We start from the raw sequence: 15445 nt of genomic DNA, 5'->3' as shown, positions 1-15445 counted from the left end.
GAGTTTGGAGTGTGACTGTTTGAGGTTGTGGACATGTGTCTTTTATACTGATAACAAGTTCAAACAGTTGCCATTAATACAGGTAACGAGTGGAGGACAGAGGAGCCTCTTAAAGAAGAAGTTACAGGTCTGTGAGAGCCAGAAATCTTGCTTGTTTGTAGGTGACCAAATACTTATTTTCCACCATAATTTGCAACTAAATTCATAAAAAATCCTACAATGTGATTTTCTGGATTTTTTTCCCTCAATTTGTCTGTCATACTTGACGTGTACCTATGATGAAAATTACAGGCCTCTCTCATCTTTTTAAGTGGGAGAACTTGCACAATTGGTGGCTGACTAAATACTTTTTTTCCCCACTGTATATGCTAGGCGGTGTCAGAGGAAGGCCCAAAAAATTGTCAAAAACTCCAGTCACCCGTCATAGACTGTTCTCTCTGCTACCGCACGGCAAGCGGCACTGGAGCGCCAAGTCTAGGTCCAAAAGGCTCCTTAATAGCTTCTACCCCCAAGCCATAAGACTGCTGAACAATTAATCAAATGGCCACCCGGACTATTTACATTGACCCCCCCCCCCCCCCCCCCTTTGTTTTTACGCTGCTGCTACTCGCTGTTTATTATCTATGCATAGTCACTTTACCCCTACCTACATGTACAAATTACCTCGACTAACCTGTACCCCCGCACATTAACTTGGTACCGGTACCCCCTGTATATAGCCTCGTTATTGGTATTTTATTGTGTTACTTTTTATTTTATTTTTTACTTTAGTTTATGTAGTAAATATTTTCTTAACTCTATTTCTTGAACTGCATTGTTGGTTAAGTACGCATTTCACGGTAAGGTCTACACCTGTTGTATTCAGCGCATGTGACAAATAAAATGTGATTTGATTTTACATGCACAATGCAATGTATTCTGGCTCGCTGCTTGTCCTATCTGAGTCTCACATTCCTAGTAATTTTCTGTAATTACTGTGAGCAGTGATGTATTGTAACACAATGGACAAATGGGACAGAGAGGCTGAATCTGAATATAGACTTATCAGTCACCTAACTCCTATTGTGTAAGGGCAACCTGAAGCATTACATTTAATGTGTATCCCTATTAGCACTCTTCTTCTTGCACTTAACCTCTGTGAACCCCTGCGACTTGAGGGTGTCTGAAATATGCATAAGGCTATTCCCATCTCACATAGAAGACATTGTTCAGCATTACCTCTGAACCCAGTCAACTCTTCAATTTCAACACAGTCATCTTGGAGTTCAAATGATACAATGCCTCGTTTTTATTAGGTTTTTATTGTGGGGAAAGTGAGATGTGGAAAAGGAAACAAGTCATGTGTACAGGGCGATGATGTGTAGTGGGCAGTCCAAGGTGATTGGTTGGGGGATTGAGAGTTTGTGATTGGCTCCTTTACTCCGACTCCTTTTCCTCTCCGTGGGTGATAACGTAGCACAGGTTCTTGTAGTCCAGATTGCCGGCGACGTCCAGGGGGAAGTTTGTGAACATGTCTTCAACCTGGAAGGGTAAAGCACACAAAGGTCATGCAATGTCATGGGTTGAAAAACTGGTTGGTCACTGTTTTCACCTAATGCTAATAATACATTAACCTAGCCCTTTTGCACTCCAAGCTGAACTTGGTGTGTATCGTTAGTTGAAATAAAAGTGAACACACATGCATCTCAAGTCACGATGTGGCCTTCTTTGAATAAGCCGAGATGAGACCGAAATATCCACTCACGGTTTTGCTTTATACTATGAAAACGAACCATGATACACACACATGCAAAATGAATGCAAGTTATTTCTGTGAGTACATCAATATGCTTTTAAGAAATAAATTCCATTGTCTCCAAGGGACTCATAATAGGACTGCGTAAGCTCACTGTAAGTAGATAGGGCTCCTGTACATAGTTAGAATGGGACAGTGCTCTGGATGGGGGCTCTGATCAGATTCACTGTCTTTGTTATGGAATACATGATCTGTTTTGTGAGGAGCAGATGGTCTGAGGGAAGCGTTTGTTCCATAGCTTTACTGGGTCCTTATGGGGCTCAGGGTCAGCGATAAGTGGGTTAGAGATAAAGTCTATGAAATGGACCTGTGTGATGGATGGGACTCTGACAGGAAATGAGGAATGAGTCAACCAGTATATGTCAACTGATTCCAAACACAAATCCCACTGAGCCGCAGAAACCTGGGAGAAGGACATTACCTCAGCTTCGGTGAACTTGTCCGCCTGAGACATGATGTAATATTTGATACTGGAAAGGAAAATTATGACTTGTTAGGTACAGTACATCAACCGTGACGGTGAGTTATTTTTTCAGAGTTGGCTCCAAGAAGTTACACTTTTTTCCTGAATTATTTATTAAAACACGTGACATTCCACAAGAAAAGGTCACATTATTCTAGAAGAATCTATAAAACTACTGAAACTATCATTGATGGGTAATTATCAGCAACCACAAAAAAGAGGTTCAATAGATTAGAATTTAGTAATTTTTCAAAAGCAATTCTAATGCCTTATCTATTACTGCAGTAGCTATTGACTTATTGAATAATTCCTAAAGCGACTAATTAGATCATTTTAGGAATTCGATCATTACTAACTGTACTGCGTACCAATGACGGGAAAGAGCTACAGGTACTGTTGTAACGTTTAACGGTATTATAATTAATAAAGTCCTTACTCCTCTCCCTTGAGGACTCCCTGTCCCTCGGGGTCGAAGATCTTGAAGGCATTAATAATGGTCTCCTCGGGGTCGGTACCTGAGAGAGGACACTTTTTTCAGACATACAGCTGGTGTCTCTAAACAGTGCACCGTGAAAATATATCACTGAGGAAAATAGTAATTTGCCTCATGTCGGTCTGAATATATGATTGTTGTAAGCAATAGCTAGTCATAATGTTTCAGTTTACATGTGATGCACCATATATGACATGTAAGGCCTCCCTAGTGGCGCAGTGGTCTAAGGAACTGCAACTGCTCTGTTGTAGCAGGCCGTGACCGGGAGACCTATGGGGTGGCCCAGGGGAGGGAATGGCCGGCAGGGATGTAGCTCAGTTGGTAGTGCATGGCGTTTGCAACGCCAGGGTTGTGTGTTTGATTCCCACGGGGGGCCAGTATAAAAAATGTATGCATTCACTAACTGTAAGTCGCTCTGGATAAGACCAGAGCATCTGCTAACTGACTAAAATGACTGCTAAAATGTAAATTTGTGGGCCATACAGTGGTGTTGCCTGACCTTTCAGCTTCTCGCCGAACATGGAGAGGAAGATGGTGAAGTTGATAGGTCCAGGGGCCATCTTTAGCATCTCGTCCAGCTCATCATTACCCACGTTAAGACGGCCTGCAGAGACACACAGGATAGGAAGCAATACAGGTCAGAGATCAGTGGGACAACTCACATGACAAGGTGGGGACAGTGGGAAAGTGCACCAGAGCCATGTATTATTCAGAGAGTTGGGCCAACTTTTATAATGTTGAATATTGTTCTAATTCTAGACATTCAGTTACATAGCATCAGAGTCATATATATAGAGAGTTTGGCCAGGTTTTAGAATGGCTGCCGTGTTAACACCTTTATTCTCCAAATGTTGGTAATGTAATAATAGTATGAGAGCGCCTCCGCCAGTTCCCTATGGAATGACCAACTGTAAACAAGCAAAACAGAGCAGCGAATTTAACAGACTATTAATTGATTAGCATTCTGGATAATGTGTATCCAAGTCTGTACTGTGTTGTGGACTTGTGGTGTCAACAAATTGCATATATGGTTTCACTGGACATCTTCATAGGTTTTGAAAACTCTCAGAAATAAACAGCACAATGCAGAAGTGTCAATTATTACTTAGCAACGGCTATGGAGGAGAAAGTAGCACTCTTTGAACGTTTATGTAATATTAATGGGGCGCTAACATGGCTGCCGTATAATTTTGAAGTGTCATGTAAATGGCTCATAATGCTCATTATACAGTCGTGGTCAAACAAAGTTCGCTGCTTCAGTGTTATGAGATATTTTTGTCAGATGTTACTATGGTATACTGAAGTATAATTACAAGCATTCCATAAGTGTCAAAGGCTTTTATTGACAATTACATTAAGTTTATGCAAAGAGTCAATATTTGCAGTGTTGACCCTTCTTTTTCAAGACCTCTGCAATCTGCCCTGGCATGCTGTCAGTTAACTTCTGGGCCACATCCTGACTGATGGCAGCCCATTCTTGCATAATCAATACTTGGAGTTTGTCAGAATGTGTGGGTTTTTGTTTGTCCACCCACAAGTTCTCAATGGGATTAAGGTCGGGGGAGTTTCCTGGCCATGGACCCAAAATGTCGATGTTTTGTTCCCCGAGCCACTTAGTTATCACCTTTGCCTTATGGCAAGGTACTCCATCATGCTGGAAAAGGCATTGGTCGTCACCAAACTGTTCTTGGATGGTTGGGAGAAGTTGCTCTCGGAGGATGTGTTGGTACCATTCTTTATTCATGGCTGTGTTCTTAGGCAAAATTGTGAGTGAGCCCACTCCCTTGGCTGACAAGCAACCCCACACATGAATGGTCTCAGGATGCTTTACTGTTGGCATGACACAGGACTGATGGTAGCGCTCACCTTGTCTTCTCCGGACAAGGTGTTTTCCGGATGCCCCAAACAATCGGAAAGGGGATTCATCAGAGAAAATTACTTGACCCCAGTCCTCAGCAGTCCAATCCCTGTACCTTTTTCAGAATATCAGTCTGTCCAGGATGTTTTTCCTGGAGAGAGGTGGCTTCTTTGCTGCCCTTCTTGACACCAGGCCATCCTCCAAAAGTCTTCGCCTCACTGTGCGTGCAGATGCACTCGCACTTGCCTGCTGCCATTCCTGAGCAAGCTCTGCACTGGTGGTGCCCCGATCCCGCAGCTGAATCAACTTTAGGAGACGGTCCTGGCGCTTGCTGGACTTTCTTGGGCGCCCTGACGCCTTCTTCACAACAATTGAACCTCTCTCCTTGAATTTCTTGATGATCCGTGCAATCTTGAGGTGCAATCTTACTAGCAGCAATATCCTTGCCTGTGAAGCCCTTTTTGTGCAAAGCAATGATGACGGCACGTGTTTCCTTGCAGGTAACCATGGTTAACAGAGGAAGAACAATGATTTCAAGCACCACCCTCCTTTTAAAGGTTCCAGTCTGTTATTCTAACTCAATCAGCATGACAGAGTGATCTTCAGCCTTGTCCTCGTCAACACTCTCACCTGTGTTAACGAGAGAATCACTGACATGATGGCAGCTGGTCCTTTTGTGGCAGGGCTGAAATGCAGTGGAAATGTTTTTTGGGGATTAAGTTCATTTTCATGGCAAAGAGGGACTTTGCAATTAATTGCAATTCATCTGATCACTCTTCATGACATTCTGGAGTATATGCAAATTGCCATCATCAAAACTGAGGCAGCAGACTTTGTGAAAATTAGTATTTGTGTCATTCTCAAAACTTTTGACCACGACTGTAGACATTATATTCCCATGTAATGTTAATGGGTGCTAACATGGCTGCCATATAATGTTGTGTGATGTAAGTGCATCATAATGTAGAAACCTAAATGGCCCAACTCTCTAAATACATTACTCTGAGCAGCACAGGTGTTATGGTCAGAGATTGTTGTTTGGATCAGTCATTCTCAATATAAATGTAGACGTTTTGTGGAAGCAATCATTACACTCATTGGAAATACAGTGGGGGAAAAAAGTATTTAGTCAGCCACCAATTGTGCAAGTTCTCCCACTTAAAAAGATGAGAGAGGCCTGTAATTTTCATCATAGGTACACGTCAACTATGACAGACAATTTGAGGAGAAAAAATCCAGAAAATCACATTGTAGGATTTTTAATGAATTTATTTGCAAATTATGGTGGAAAATAAGTATTTGGTCACCTACAAACAAGCAAGATTTCTGGCTCTCACAGACCTGTAACTTCTTCTTTAAGAGGCTCCTCTGTCCTCCACTCGTTACCTGTATTAATGGCACCTGTTTGAACTTGTTATCAGTATAAAAGACACCTGCCCACAACCTCAAACAGTCACACTCCAAACTCCACTATGGCCAAGACCAAAGAGCTGTCAAAGGACACAGGAAACATAATTGTAGACCTGCACCAGGCTGGGAAGACTGAATCTGCAATAGGTAAGCAGCTTGGTTTGAAGAAATCAACTGTGGGAGCAATTATTAGGAAATGGAAGACATACAAGACCACTGATAATCTCCCTCGATCTGGGGCTCCACGCAAGATCTCACCCCGTGGGGTCAAAATGATCACAAGAACGGTGAGCAAAAATCCCAGAACCACACGGGGGGACCTAGTGAATGACCTGCAGAGAGCTGGGACCAAAGTAACAAAGCCTACCATCAGTAACACACTACGCCGCCAGGGACTCAAATCCTGCAGTGTCAGACGTGTCCCCCTGCTTAAGCCAGTACATGTCCAGGCCCGTCTGAAGTTTGCTAGAGTGCATTTGGATGATCCAGAAGAGGATTGGGAGAATGTCATATGGTCAGATGAAACCAAAATATAACTTTTTGGTAAAAACTCAACTCGTCGTGTTTGGAGGACAAAGAATGCTGAGTTGCATCCAAAGAACACCATACCTACTGTGAAGCATGGGGGTGGAAACATCATGCTTTGGGGCTGTTTTTCTGCAAAGGGACCAGGACGACTGAGCCGTGTAAAGGAAAGAATGAATGGGGCCATGTATCGTGAGATTTTGAGTGAAAACCTCCTTCCATCAGCAAGGGCATTGAAGATGAAACGTGGCTGGGTCTTTCAGCATGACAATGATCCCAAACACACCGCCCGGGCAACGAAGGAGTGGCTTCGTAAGAAGCATTTCAAGGTCCTGGAGTGGCCTAGCCAGTCTCCAGATCTCAACCCCATAGAAAATCTTTGGAGGGAGTTGAAAGTCTGTGTTGCCCAGCGACATCCCCAAAACATCACTGCTCTAGAGGAGATCTGCATGGAGGAATGGGCCAAAATACCAGCAACAGTGTGTGAAAACCTTGTGAAGACTTACAGAAAACGTTTGACCTGTGTCATTGCCAACAAAGGGTATATAACAAAGTATTGAGAAACTTTTGTTATTGACCAAATACCTATTTTCCACCATAATTTGCAAATAAATTCATTAAAAATCCTACAATGTGATTTTCTGGATTTTCTTTTCTCATTTTGTCTGTCATAGTTGACGTGTACTTATGATGAAAATTACAGGCCTCTCTCCTCTTTTTAAGTGGGAGAACTTGCACAATTGGTGGCTGACTAAATACTTTTTTCCCCACTGTATCTGGAGGACAGAGGGAGGGGCATTAAAACTACTGTAACTTCTTGTCCAAGGAAGATAACTTCACCACCAATTTTATACTGCAAAGGGCCATTCTCCAGAGGAGTAAGCATTCGCCTTAGCTCACCCAGCGCACAGAATGTGTCCCTCAGGTCACTCTTGTCAATGAAACCGTCTCTGTTCTGGTCCATGATGGTGAAAGCCTCCTTGAACTCCTGGATCTGGGCTTGCTCAAACATGGAGAACACATTGGAGCTGGCCTCTGCTGCCTTCTTCTTTGCCTTTTTGGGTGACTGAGATACACAGGGAAATGGCTATTACTTTGAGGTTATGATGAATAACAACAGTGTGCATACATTTCGATACAGATTGCATACATTGACTTTAATTTTGAATTATTTGACAGTATCATGTAATATAACAGTAATCATTTATTGACTGTTATAGACTGGGCGGTTCGAGCCCTGAATGCTGATTGGCTGACAGCCGTGGTATATCAGACCGTATACCACAGGTATGACAAAACATTTATTTTTACTGCTCTTATCACATTGGTAACCAGTTTATAATAGCAATAAGGCACCTCTGGGGTTTGTGGTATATTAACAACCCTTAGCCGTGGTATATTGGCCATATACCACACCCCCTTGGGCCTTATTGCTTAATTATAATGAATAATAATAAGTAACAATAATGACATAAATTACATTTGCTGGGTTTTGTTCATTTCAAATGCACAACCAAAACTATGAACATCTAACATTGAACTACAGAGCACAGCATGCGGTCACAAAACTACATGGCTATTAATATCTCTAAATAAACGTATCACTTTTAGAACATGCAGAGCTTTCAATATTGAAGAGCCACAGTCACAAACGTTTATAACACTGTAGTAGAGGTCAAGTGTTGAAATCAACAGAGTCGGCACCCCCAAAAATGATGAACAATTTGAATGGCGTTCCTGCTATTGACATTGATTGGATACACTGTGGAGATGGTTAGGGCATATTATTATTAGGTCCTACTTTTATAAGACCTAATAATCACAGTTCTTAGTAACCTTCCAAGATTTTTGTTCTTCTTATCATTTAAACATGTTTGGTATGCAATCAAGCTCCCCATCACTACAGTTGGGGATTTTAATTACAATTGGCAAGAAATGTACTCCGTCAATTTACCATTCCCCACAGCTGTTATCAAATAAACAAGAGTGTTCTCTCCTTGAATACATCACTAAATAGAGTCTTAATAAATGCATTTAATACATCAACACCTGTCTACTTCTGAAGTAAACTTAGCTTCTCCAAGAACTCTAAGCATCCTATACACCATGAAATTGAGACACTTAGTTAACCCCAAGGTGAAGATGAAGACAAGTAGAGAGGAGAGAGTGAGGGAGGTGTCATTCTTACCATTATGTTAGGAGCTTCTCAGTTGTTCACTTACGCTTGAGAGGACACTAAAAAGTGACCCAGGTCACTTATATAGCGACACACTTGGCTCCTCTGCCCACCTGCGCTATGTTTAGACAATGGGGGGACGTTACCCAAGGCATGCCAGCCATATAAAGGACTAACACCCACAGCCCCCAGCCACCCATTGTAATTGACCCATGCAGGGGTGCTGTGGCTCTGAACTGTTTATGTGACACCTTATCTTAGGAGCAGGGGCCACGATCAGACAGTCATATCCGACCCCTATCCTCGAGGAGGGGGGGTGTGGGTAGTTGTGAGTATGTGTCAATGCCTCAGACTTCACAGGTCCTGTAGTTAGGCCGGGTGCGACACCACGTCTCAGCCCGCCAGATTACCACGGTAATGAATTGATGCCCTTGTCTAGTTTGCGGTGGAAGGAGACACTTTGAACAGCTCTGGTGTGGCTTTTCACTAATAGGAGGGTTGGACACCATGGAATGGCTAAGGTCACTGAGGTCACAGGGCTTTGTTGATCACTAGACCATTGTATTGTCTCACATTTAAACGTTATAATCAACCCCTAAGATATTTCTTTAGGAAGTTGAACAATTCATTTAGCATTCACTGCAGAGATGAGTACAGGAAATAACATCGACGTAGCTCATGTCAGCTGCACTCTCAACATAGCTCACTATTGTGAACCAATTCAGTTGTGCTCACTGCTCAACATTTGTTTCTGAAACAGTATTTTGGGACCAAAGAATGTCATTATTGGCAGCTTATAGGTGTCTGGGTTGTATAAGCCAAACACCAGATTCTTGATAGAAACATAAGCCCTTCAAATTGAACAGTCAAGCAAGAAAATAGCTCCTATTGACCTCAGTTGTACAGACATGGACCACTGTTGTGCTGGCGGCACTTTATGTTTGTGTGGAAAACAGGTGACCATTGTTCTGTCAGACAGCAGTAACTCATTCCCACAGCTAAGCAACCTTGGAGAGAGGTCTGTTTTAGCTGAGTGATAGGTGTGTGTGTGTGTGCGTGTGTGTGACTGTGCATGCGTGTACAGTAAAACATTTCTCGTATAACGTGCCTCAGAGAATGGGCTTGGGGAGACTGTGGAGAATGTCCTATTGCTGTGGTCCCTGGCACGCCATTGCGTGAACCAACAGGGTGAAGATTTTTTCCCCCAGAGGACCACTGGGGGGTTGTGTCCATGTTCGGTGCTGCTACAAGCAGAGGGAGCGGAGAGGAGTCAAGGTCTCCAGGGGCAACAATGTCATGGGCACTGCATTCCTCCAATAACACAGACGGCTTGGGCTCCTTCCAGGCATGTGACGGACACATAAAACTGGCCAGCGCTGTGAATCACTTCATTATTCTTGCACCCTCAAGGCCCTCCCCCATTGCCACCCAGCCCTGTCAATCACTGTATTCACATAATCTGTGTGGCCAACAGGACCACACTACCAGGCATGTCAATCACTTCAATAATTCTCCCCATACTTGTTCATGCATCTCTCAAGTTAGTATTTAGTCTTGTGAGAGTATGCACACCTTTGCGTGTAGTCCCTATTGTTAAACCTTTCCCAGTAAATGTTTAGAGTGTGTTGGCTAATCCCCTGACAGTGGTAAAGGCCAACGATCCATCTGAACCACCTGCAGCTCACTCTGTTGTCAAAGGGCTTTGGCCAGCTCAACTTATTATGGGCCACTCTATCAGTCGGGTCTTTGGCGCCCCCTGGTGATTAAACTGCAGTAGGTGACTGTGAAATTGACAACAAGCTACTAAATAATAATATGCCATTTAGCAGGCGCTTTTATCCAAAGCGACTTACAGTCATGCGTGCATAAATGTTTACTTTTTTTGTGTATGGGTGGTCCCGGGGATCGAACCCACTACCTTGGCATTACAAGCGCAGTGCTCTACCAGCTGAGCTACAGAGGACCACAAATCAAATTAAATTTTATTTGCCACATGTGCCAAATACAGGTGTAGACATTACAGTGAAATGCTTACTTACAAGCCCTTAACCAACAGTGCATTTTTATTATTTTTAAAGAATAAAAGCAAATAACTAAATAGCAGCAGTAAAATAACAGTAGGGAGGCTATATACAGGGGGGTACCGGTGCAGAGTGAATGTGCGGGGGCACCGGCTAGTCGAGGTAATTGAGATAATATGTACATGTGGGTAGATTTAAAGTGACTATGCATAAATAATAAACAGAGTAGCAGCAGCGTAAAAGATGGGGATGGGGTGGGGGTGGGGGGGGCAGTGCAAATAGTCCGGGAAGCCATGATTAGCTGTTCAGGAGTCTTATGGCTTGGGGGTAGAAGCTGTTGAGAAGCCTTTTGGCAGACACCCTAACCTAAATTGCCCCCTTAACACTTGTGGAGATCTGAGAGGATTGGATAAGAGTAAGCAATATGGCAAAACCTCTGCCAAGGAGGGCAAGCTTGAATCATTACAGAAGGTGAATGAAAGGGAGAACTCCTAGATTCTGCAGAGATAATGCAAGATCAGGCAAAGGTACGGTACTGTGCATTAACAAAGATTTTTTGGAGGGTGAAAATATGTTTATGACTATGTATACTGTAAGTGGTTTAGCTATCTGCTCCAAAATGATATTTACCTCAGCTAAATTGTATTTTCACATGATTGTCAGTAGATGGCAATGTATTCCCGGAGAAAGGCACTGGTCACGCTTGATCCCGTCTCAATTTACAGTGAAACTTAACATAACCAGGTAGAGAGTGGATGAACCTCCATTTTAGATGTTAATCCATTCACCTTGTTTACATATTTAGGTTAAGTAACTTATTATCTTGTACAAAAATAACGTCTATTTATCCCACAGAAATAAACAATAATTTCTGTCTGATATATAGTAATGCAAAATTATATGACATTAATAAGCTTTCAATTTATTCCAATGATGAACCTCTACTTGTACCAATAATGGCACTATAATATGATTTACATTCCATCTACATACAAACACTCCCACAGAGAAGCACACAAACCTCGCTGGGTGGCTTTCCCCTCGCCCTCCCAATTCCATTCATTTCCGATGTCTTCTAAAAGGCTAATATTTCCTTAATTAAAATTTAATCCAGAATGCCGTCTCCTTAAAACGAAGACTGGCCTCTAGAGGAGTCTTATTTGATTAAAAAAAGACGAGGAGGAGAAGTGGGGAGTCCTGGGTAGATCTACGTGTGGGGGAGACGGCCCTAATTGGGCTCTCGAGGGGGCCCTGCCTGTTAGAGGGAGAGAGGGAGAGAGAGAGAGGGAGAGGGAGAAAGGGGGAGAGAGAGAGAGGGAGAGTGAGAAAGGGGGAGAGAGAGAGAGGGGGAGAGAGAGACAGGGAGAGCGAGAAAGGGGGAGAGAGAGGGGCAGCAGCGGTAGTGGTAGTGGTAGCACCAGGCTCTGGTGGATTAGGAAAACAAATTGCCAGTGGGGGGGAAGGCACTGGGCTGAATGCTCCCTGAGCCCCTCGCTGAGGAGAGGGGAGGAGCATAGAGCCGCAGGAGTCTTCTGGGGCCCTCCTTAACTCCCAATGCCCTTCTCAGCACCGCACTTCACAGCACTGCACGCCTGGGCTACTGTCTACTACAGCTCCCTCTGCTGCACTCTCCCTCTCTTCCCCTGTATGATTTCTGCTCTCTTCTTTCCCCTTTCTCTCTCTCCTCATGTGTGAGCTATACTTCTGCTCCTTCTCTCCCTCTCCCTTCTGCATAATACTTCAACACGGCACCTCTCTCCCTCTTTCCTCTTACTGTACCTGGGTTACACTGCTTCCTCTGTTCCCCCTCTCCCCCCTCTGGCTTCCTCCCTTCCCCTGCACACTTGTATGAATGTTTGTGTGTGTGTGTGACTGTCTGACAGTCACATGAGGGAGCCCAGCCAGGGGAGATGGGGACAGGAAAGCGTCTCCTTCTCAGTTCCCTCATGGCCTGTGTTCATTCAGCATGTCACAGCTATTGTTGTGTTCCATTGGCACAGCAATGCTTTGTTTGAATTAGCCCATGGCACAATTTCTATATTTTTATCTCTACAGTTTCAGTACATAATGTACTGTCATTTTGAATAGGAATTCAATTTTAAGAAATATGATGCGTGTATGCTACTATTAATACCCCTTTGAGGGCTATTACATTTTTACATTTTAGTCATTTAGCAGACGCTCTTATTCAGAGCGACTTACAGTTAGTTATTCACTGCTATACATCCTCCTCTACATGTTAAGCCAACGTTGGTACCATTCTCCATCGCAGCACACCACATTGGCAGGTTGATTAACTGTAATTTTCAATTTTAATTGGGGAAACCCAAACATAATTAATCATCATAAAGCCCCCCTCCCACATCTACCCCCACCTTTCTCCTTCTTTCCTCTCGCTCTCTCTATTTCTTTATTTTCTGGCAAGAGACGTGAGGGAACGCTCCTTCATCCAGTTTGCCAATCCATGTCTGTTCAGTTCCCATCTTCCCCTGCGCAAACACAATCGTCACACCGATGGGCCTCCTTGTTAAGTCAAAGATAGCTCCCGGAGCTAAGAGAGAGAAAGAGAGGAGCTAGCTGGTCCCTGCGATACTGATGCACTCACATGCATGATTACCTTTAAATGTACTGCCCTGATGAGGCCAGGAATGATGACGCTGTGGATCTATGAGACTCACTCAATGTTTAGAGAAAGAGTGAGAGAAAGAGGAAATGAGCGAGAAAGAGGGGAAGAGAGACAGGAAGGGTAGAGAAAGAGATAGAGAGAGGGGGGAGGAGGGGATGTGAAAGGGAGAAAAAGGAAAGAGAGAAGGACAGAGAGAAGAAGAGAGAGAGAGAGAGAGAGAGAGAGAGAGAGAGAGAGAGAGAGAGAGAGAGAGAGAGAGAGAGAGAGAGAGAGAGAGAGAGAGAGAGAGAGAGAGAGAGAGAGAGAGAGAGAGAGAGAGAGAGAGAGAGAGAGAGAGAATAAGGCCAACATAGTAATTTAAATAAATCTTACATGTGTGGGGAGAGAAAAAGTGATACATGCATTTAAATCTGAAGAGCTTTCAGAAAAAATTTATCCAGGATTGTCTTCGATTACTGTAATTTCTCCTCTTTAAAACCTCCTTATGGAGATAGGACAGCATGCATTTGTTCAACATTTCTGCACAAGTCTAGCTTAATTTCTCCATTCAGAAATGTAACTACATGGATTGAATAGAGCCATTAGTCTCATTATGAGTTGAGCATTTCATTGGAATAAATCCTCTAAAAGAGAAAGCGAGAGATGCATATATTCTCCATGATTATGTCATTGTGTGTGTGTGTGTGTTTGTGTGTGTCATCTGTTTGTCTATCTGTCAACCGATCTGTCTGTAGTGTACGTATGAGTGTTTGTTTGCCTTTGTAAGTTCTACTACTCTACTCATTCAATTGAGATTGTTCTAGACCACTCCCTCGGCCAGGGAGGGTTCTAGTGGGGGAAAGTGCATGACAACAGACATGGTGAGATAATACTGACAAGGTGTCTCTCTCTTTCTTTCACTAATGATATCCATGGCTGCAATGGAAAAGGGCAAGCTGGCCTGTCTTTCAGGTTTGATTCTAATCACTGTGCACCCCACCCAGCCCAAGCATTAACTGACAGGAAATGTATGCGGGTGAAGGGGGAAAAAGTAACTCATAAACGGAAAGTGCAGCCATGAATGAGCTGACAGGAGTTTTAGGAGGGATTTTAGGAGGTTTGGACTCACTATGAATAAATGGACTCTATCGTATGGTTGGCTTAGGTGTGAGATGCATTTGGTAGCCTTCCAAATGTATGGAATTTGAAATGAAGTAGTCAAAGATAACTCGTTTGAGTACATCAGTTCATCGGCTGCATAAATTGGCAGGCAATTTTGTAGTTTAATAGAATCCACAGATGTTTCACCTAAAGGCATTCATGTGCTCTTTGCTTCTTAGAATGATTCATTAGATAACACAATGTCTGTCTGAGCGGGTGGGATTATACATTTCATACATTTAGGAGAACAGACTAGTTTGGTCTGCATTCCAATGGTGCGCTAGGTCTTATGGGGGATCTTAAATACATGTACGGTTACATGCATCAAATGACGGGGTCGAACAAGTATGCATTTCCCTCTCCACTAGTGGGCTTGCATGCGGTGCCATGGGATTGTGTTAAATGTTAAATGTGTCTGGTGTTTCTCGTTACCCAAGAGCCCCTACTTTTCAACAAGTTATTCTGCCACTTATGTGCCAAAGAACTTTAAGAGCCAGGGATTTTCAACAGGAGTAATTGTGGCTGGCCAAAACAGCCTCTGATTCTATGGTAACTAAGACAGGCTATATTGTTTCCTGCAAATGTAACAAAATGGAAATTTCCCAGTTTATCATTGAAGCAAACATTCTTGTAAAATTACATACAAATAGTCTGGGAAAATGGTTGCTTCTATGACAGCTAAATGTATCATTATACACTATGCAGGGTTTAGCAAAAGTGCAAAATACAAATGCAAGTTTATATTATATACATATATGTAATGTTTATCAGCATAACAATGTGGAACAGAGTGTGAATAAGGGAAACAATATATATGAAAAGATAACACAACATTCAGGCCTGCTGTACCAACACAAATAAATCATTCTATCAATAGTATACTGTGCAGCAGTGAACAATACTTTGTTTTATAATCACTGTGATTACATTATTATTTT

At 42.9% G+C, this 15445-nt stretch overlaps 1 protein-coding gene across 1 annotated transcript; it reads right to left on the bottom strand.

Moving 5' to 3' along the window:
- Nucleotides 1–1416: 1416 nt before the first annotated feature.
- On the bottom strand, nucleotides 1417–7523 carry LOC311136224 (myosin regulatory light chain 2B, cardiac muscle isoform-like; the record flags this gene model as incomplete). The annotated part of the gene is made up of 5 exons (XM_084170342.1): nucleotides 7445–7523; nucleotides 3251–3355; nucleotides 2695–2773; nucleotides 2217–2265; nucleotides 1417–1521 (listed from the first exon to the last, which is right to left on the bottom strand). Exons 1-5 carry the CDS (start codon nucleotides 7506–7508, stop codon nucleotides 1417–1419), a joined length of 402 nt encoding a protein of 133 aa, XP_084026468.1. The 5' UTR covers nucleotides 7509–7523.
- Between the last annotated feature and the right edge of the window lie 7922 nt (nucleotides 7524–15445).

The sequence above is a fragment of the Coregonus lavaretus genome (assembly GCF_964263955.1).
Source record: "Coregonus lavaretus genome assembly, chromosome: 10".
Taxonomy (NCBI): Eukaryota; Metazoa; Chordata; class Actinopteri; order Salmoniformes; family Salmonidae; genus Coregonus; species Coregonus lavaretus.
This window is presented reverse-complemented; position numbering and strand designations above follow the sequence as displayed.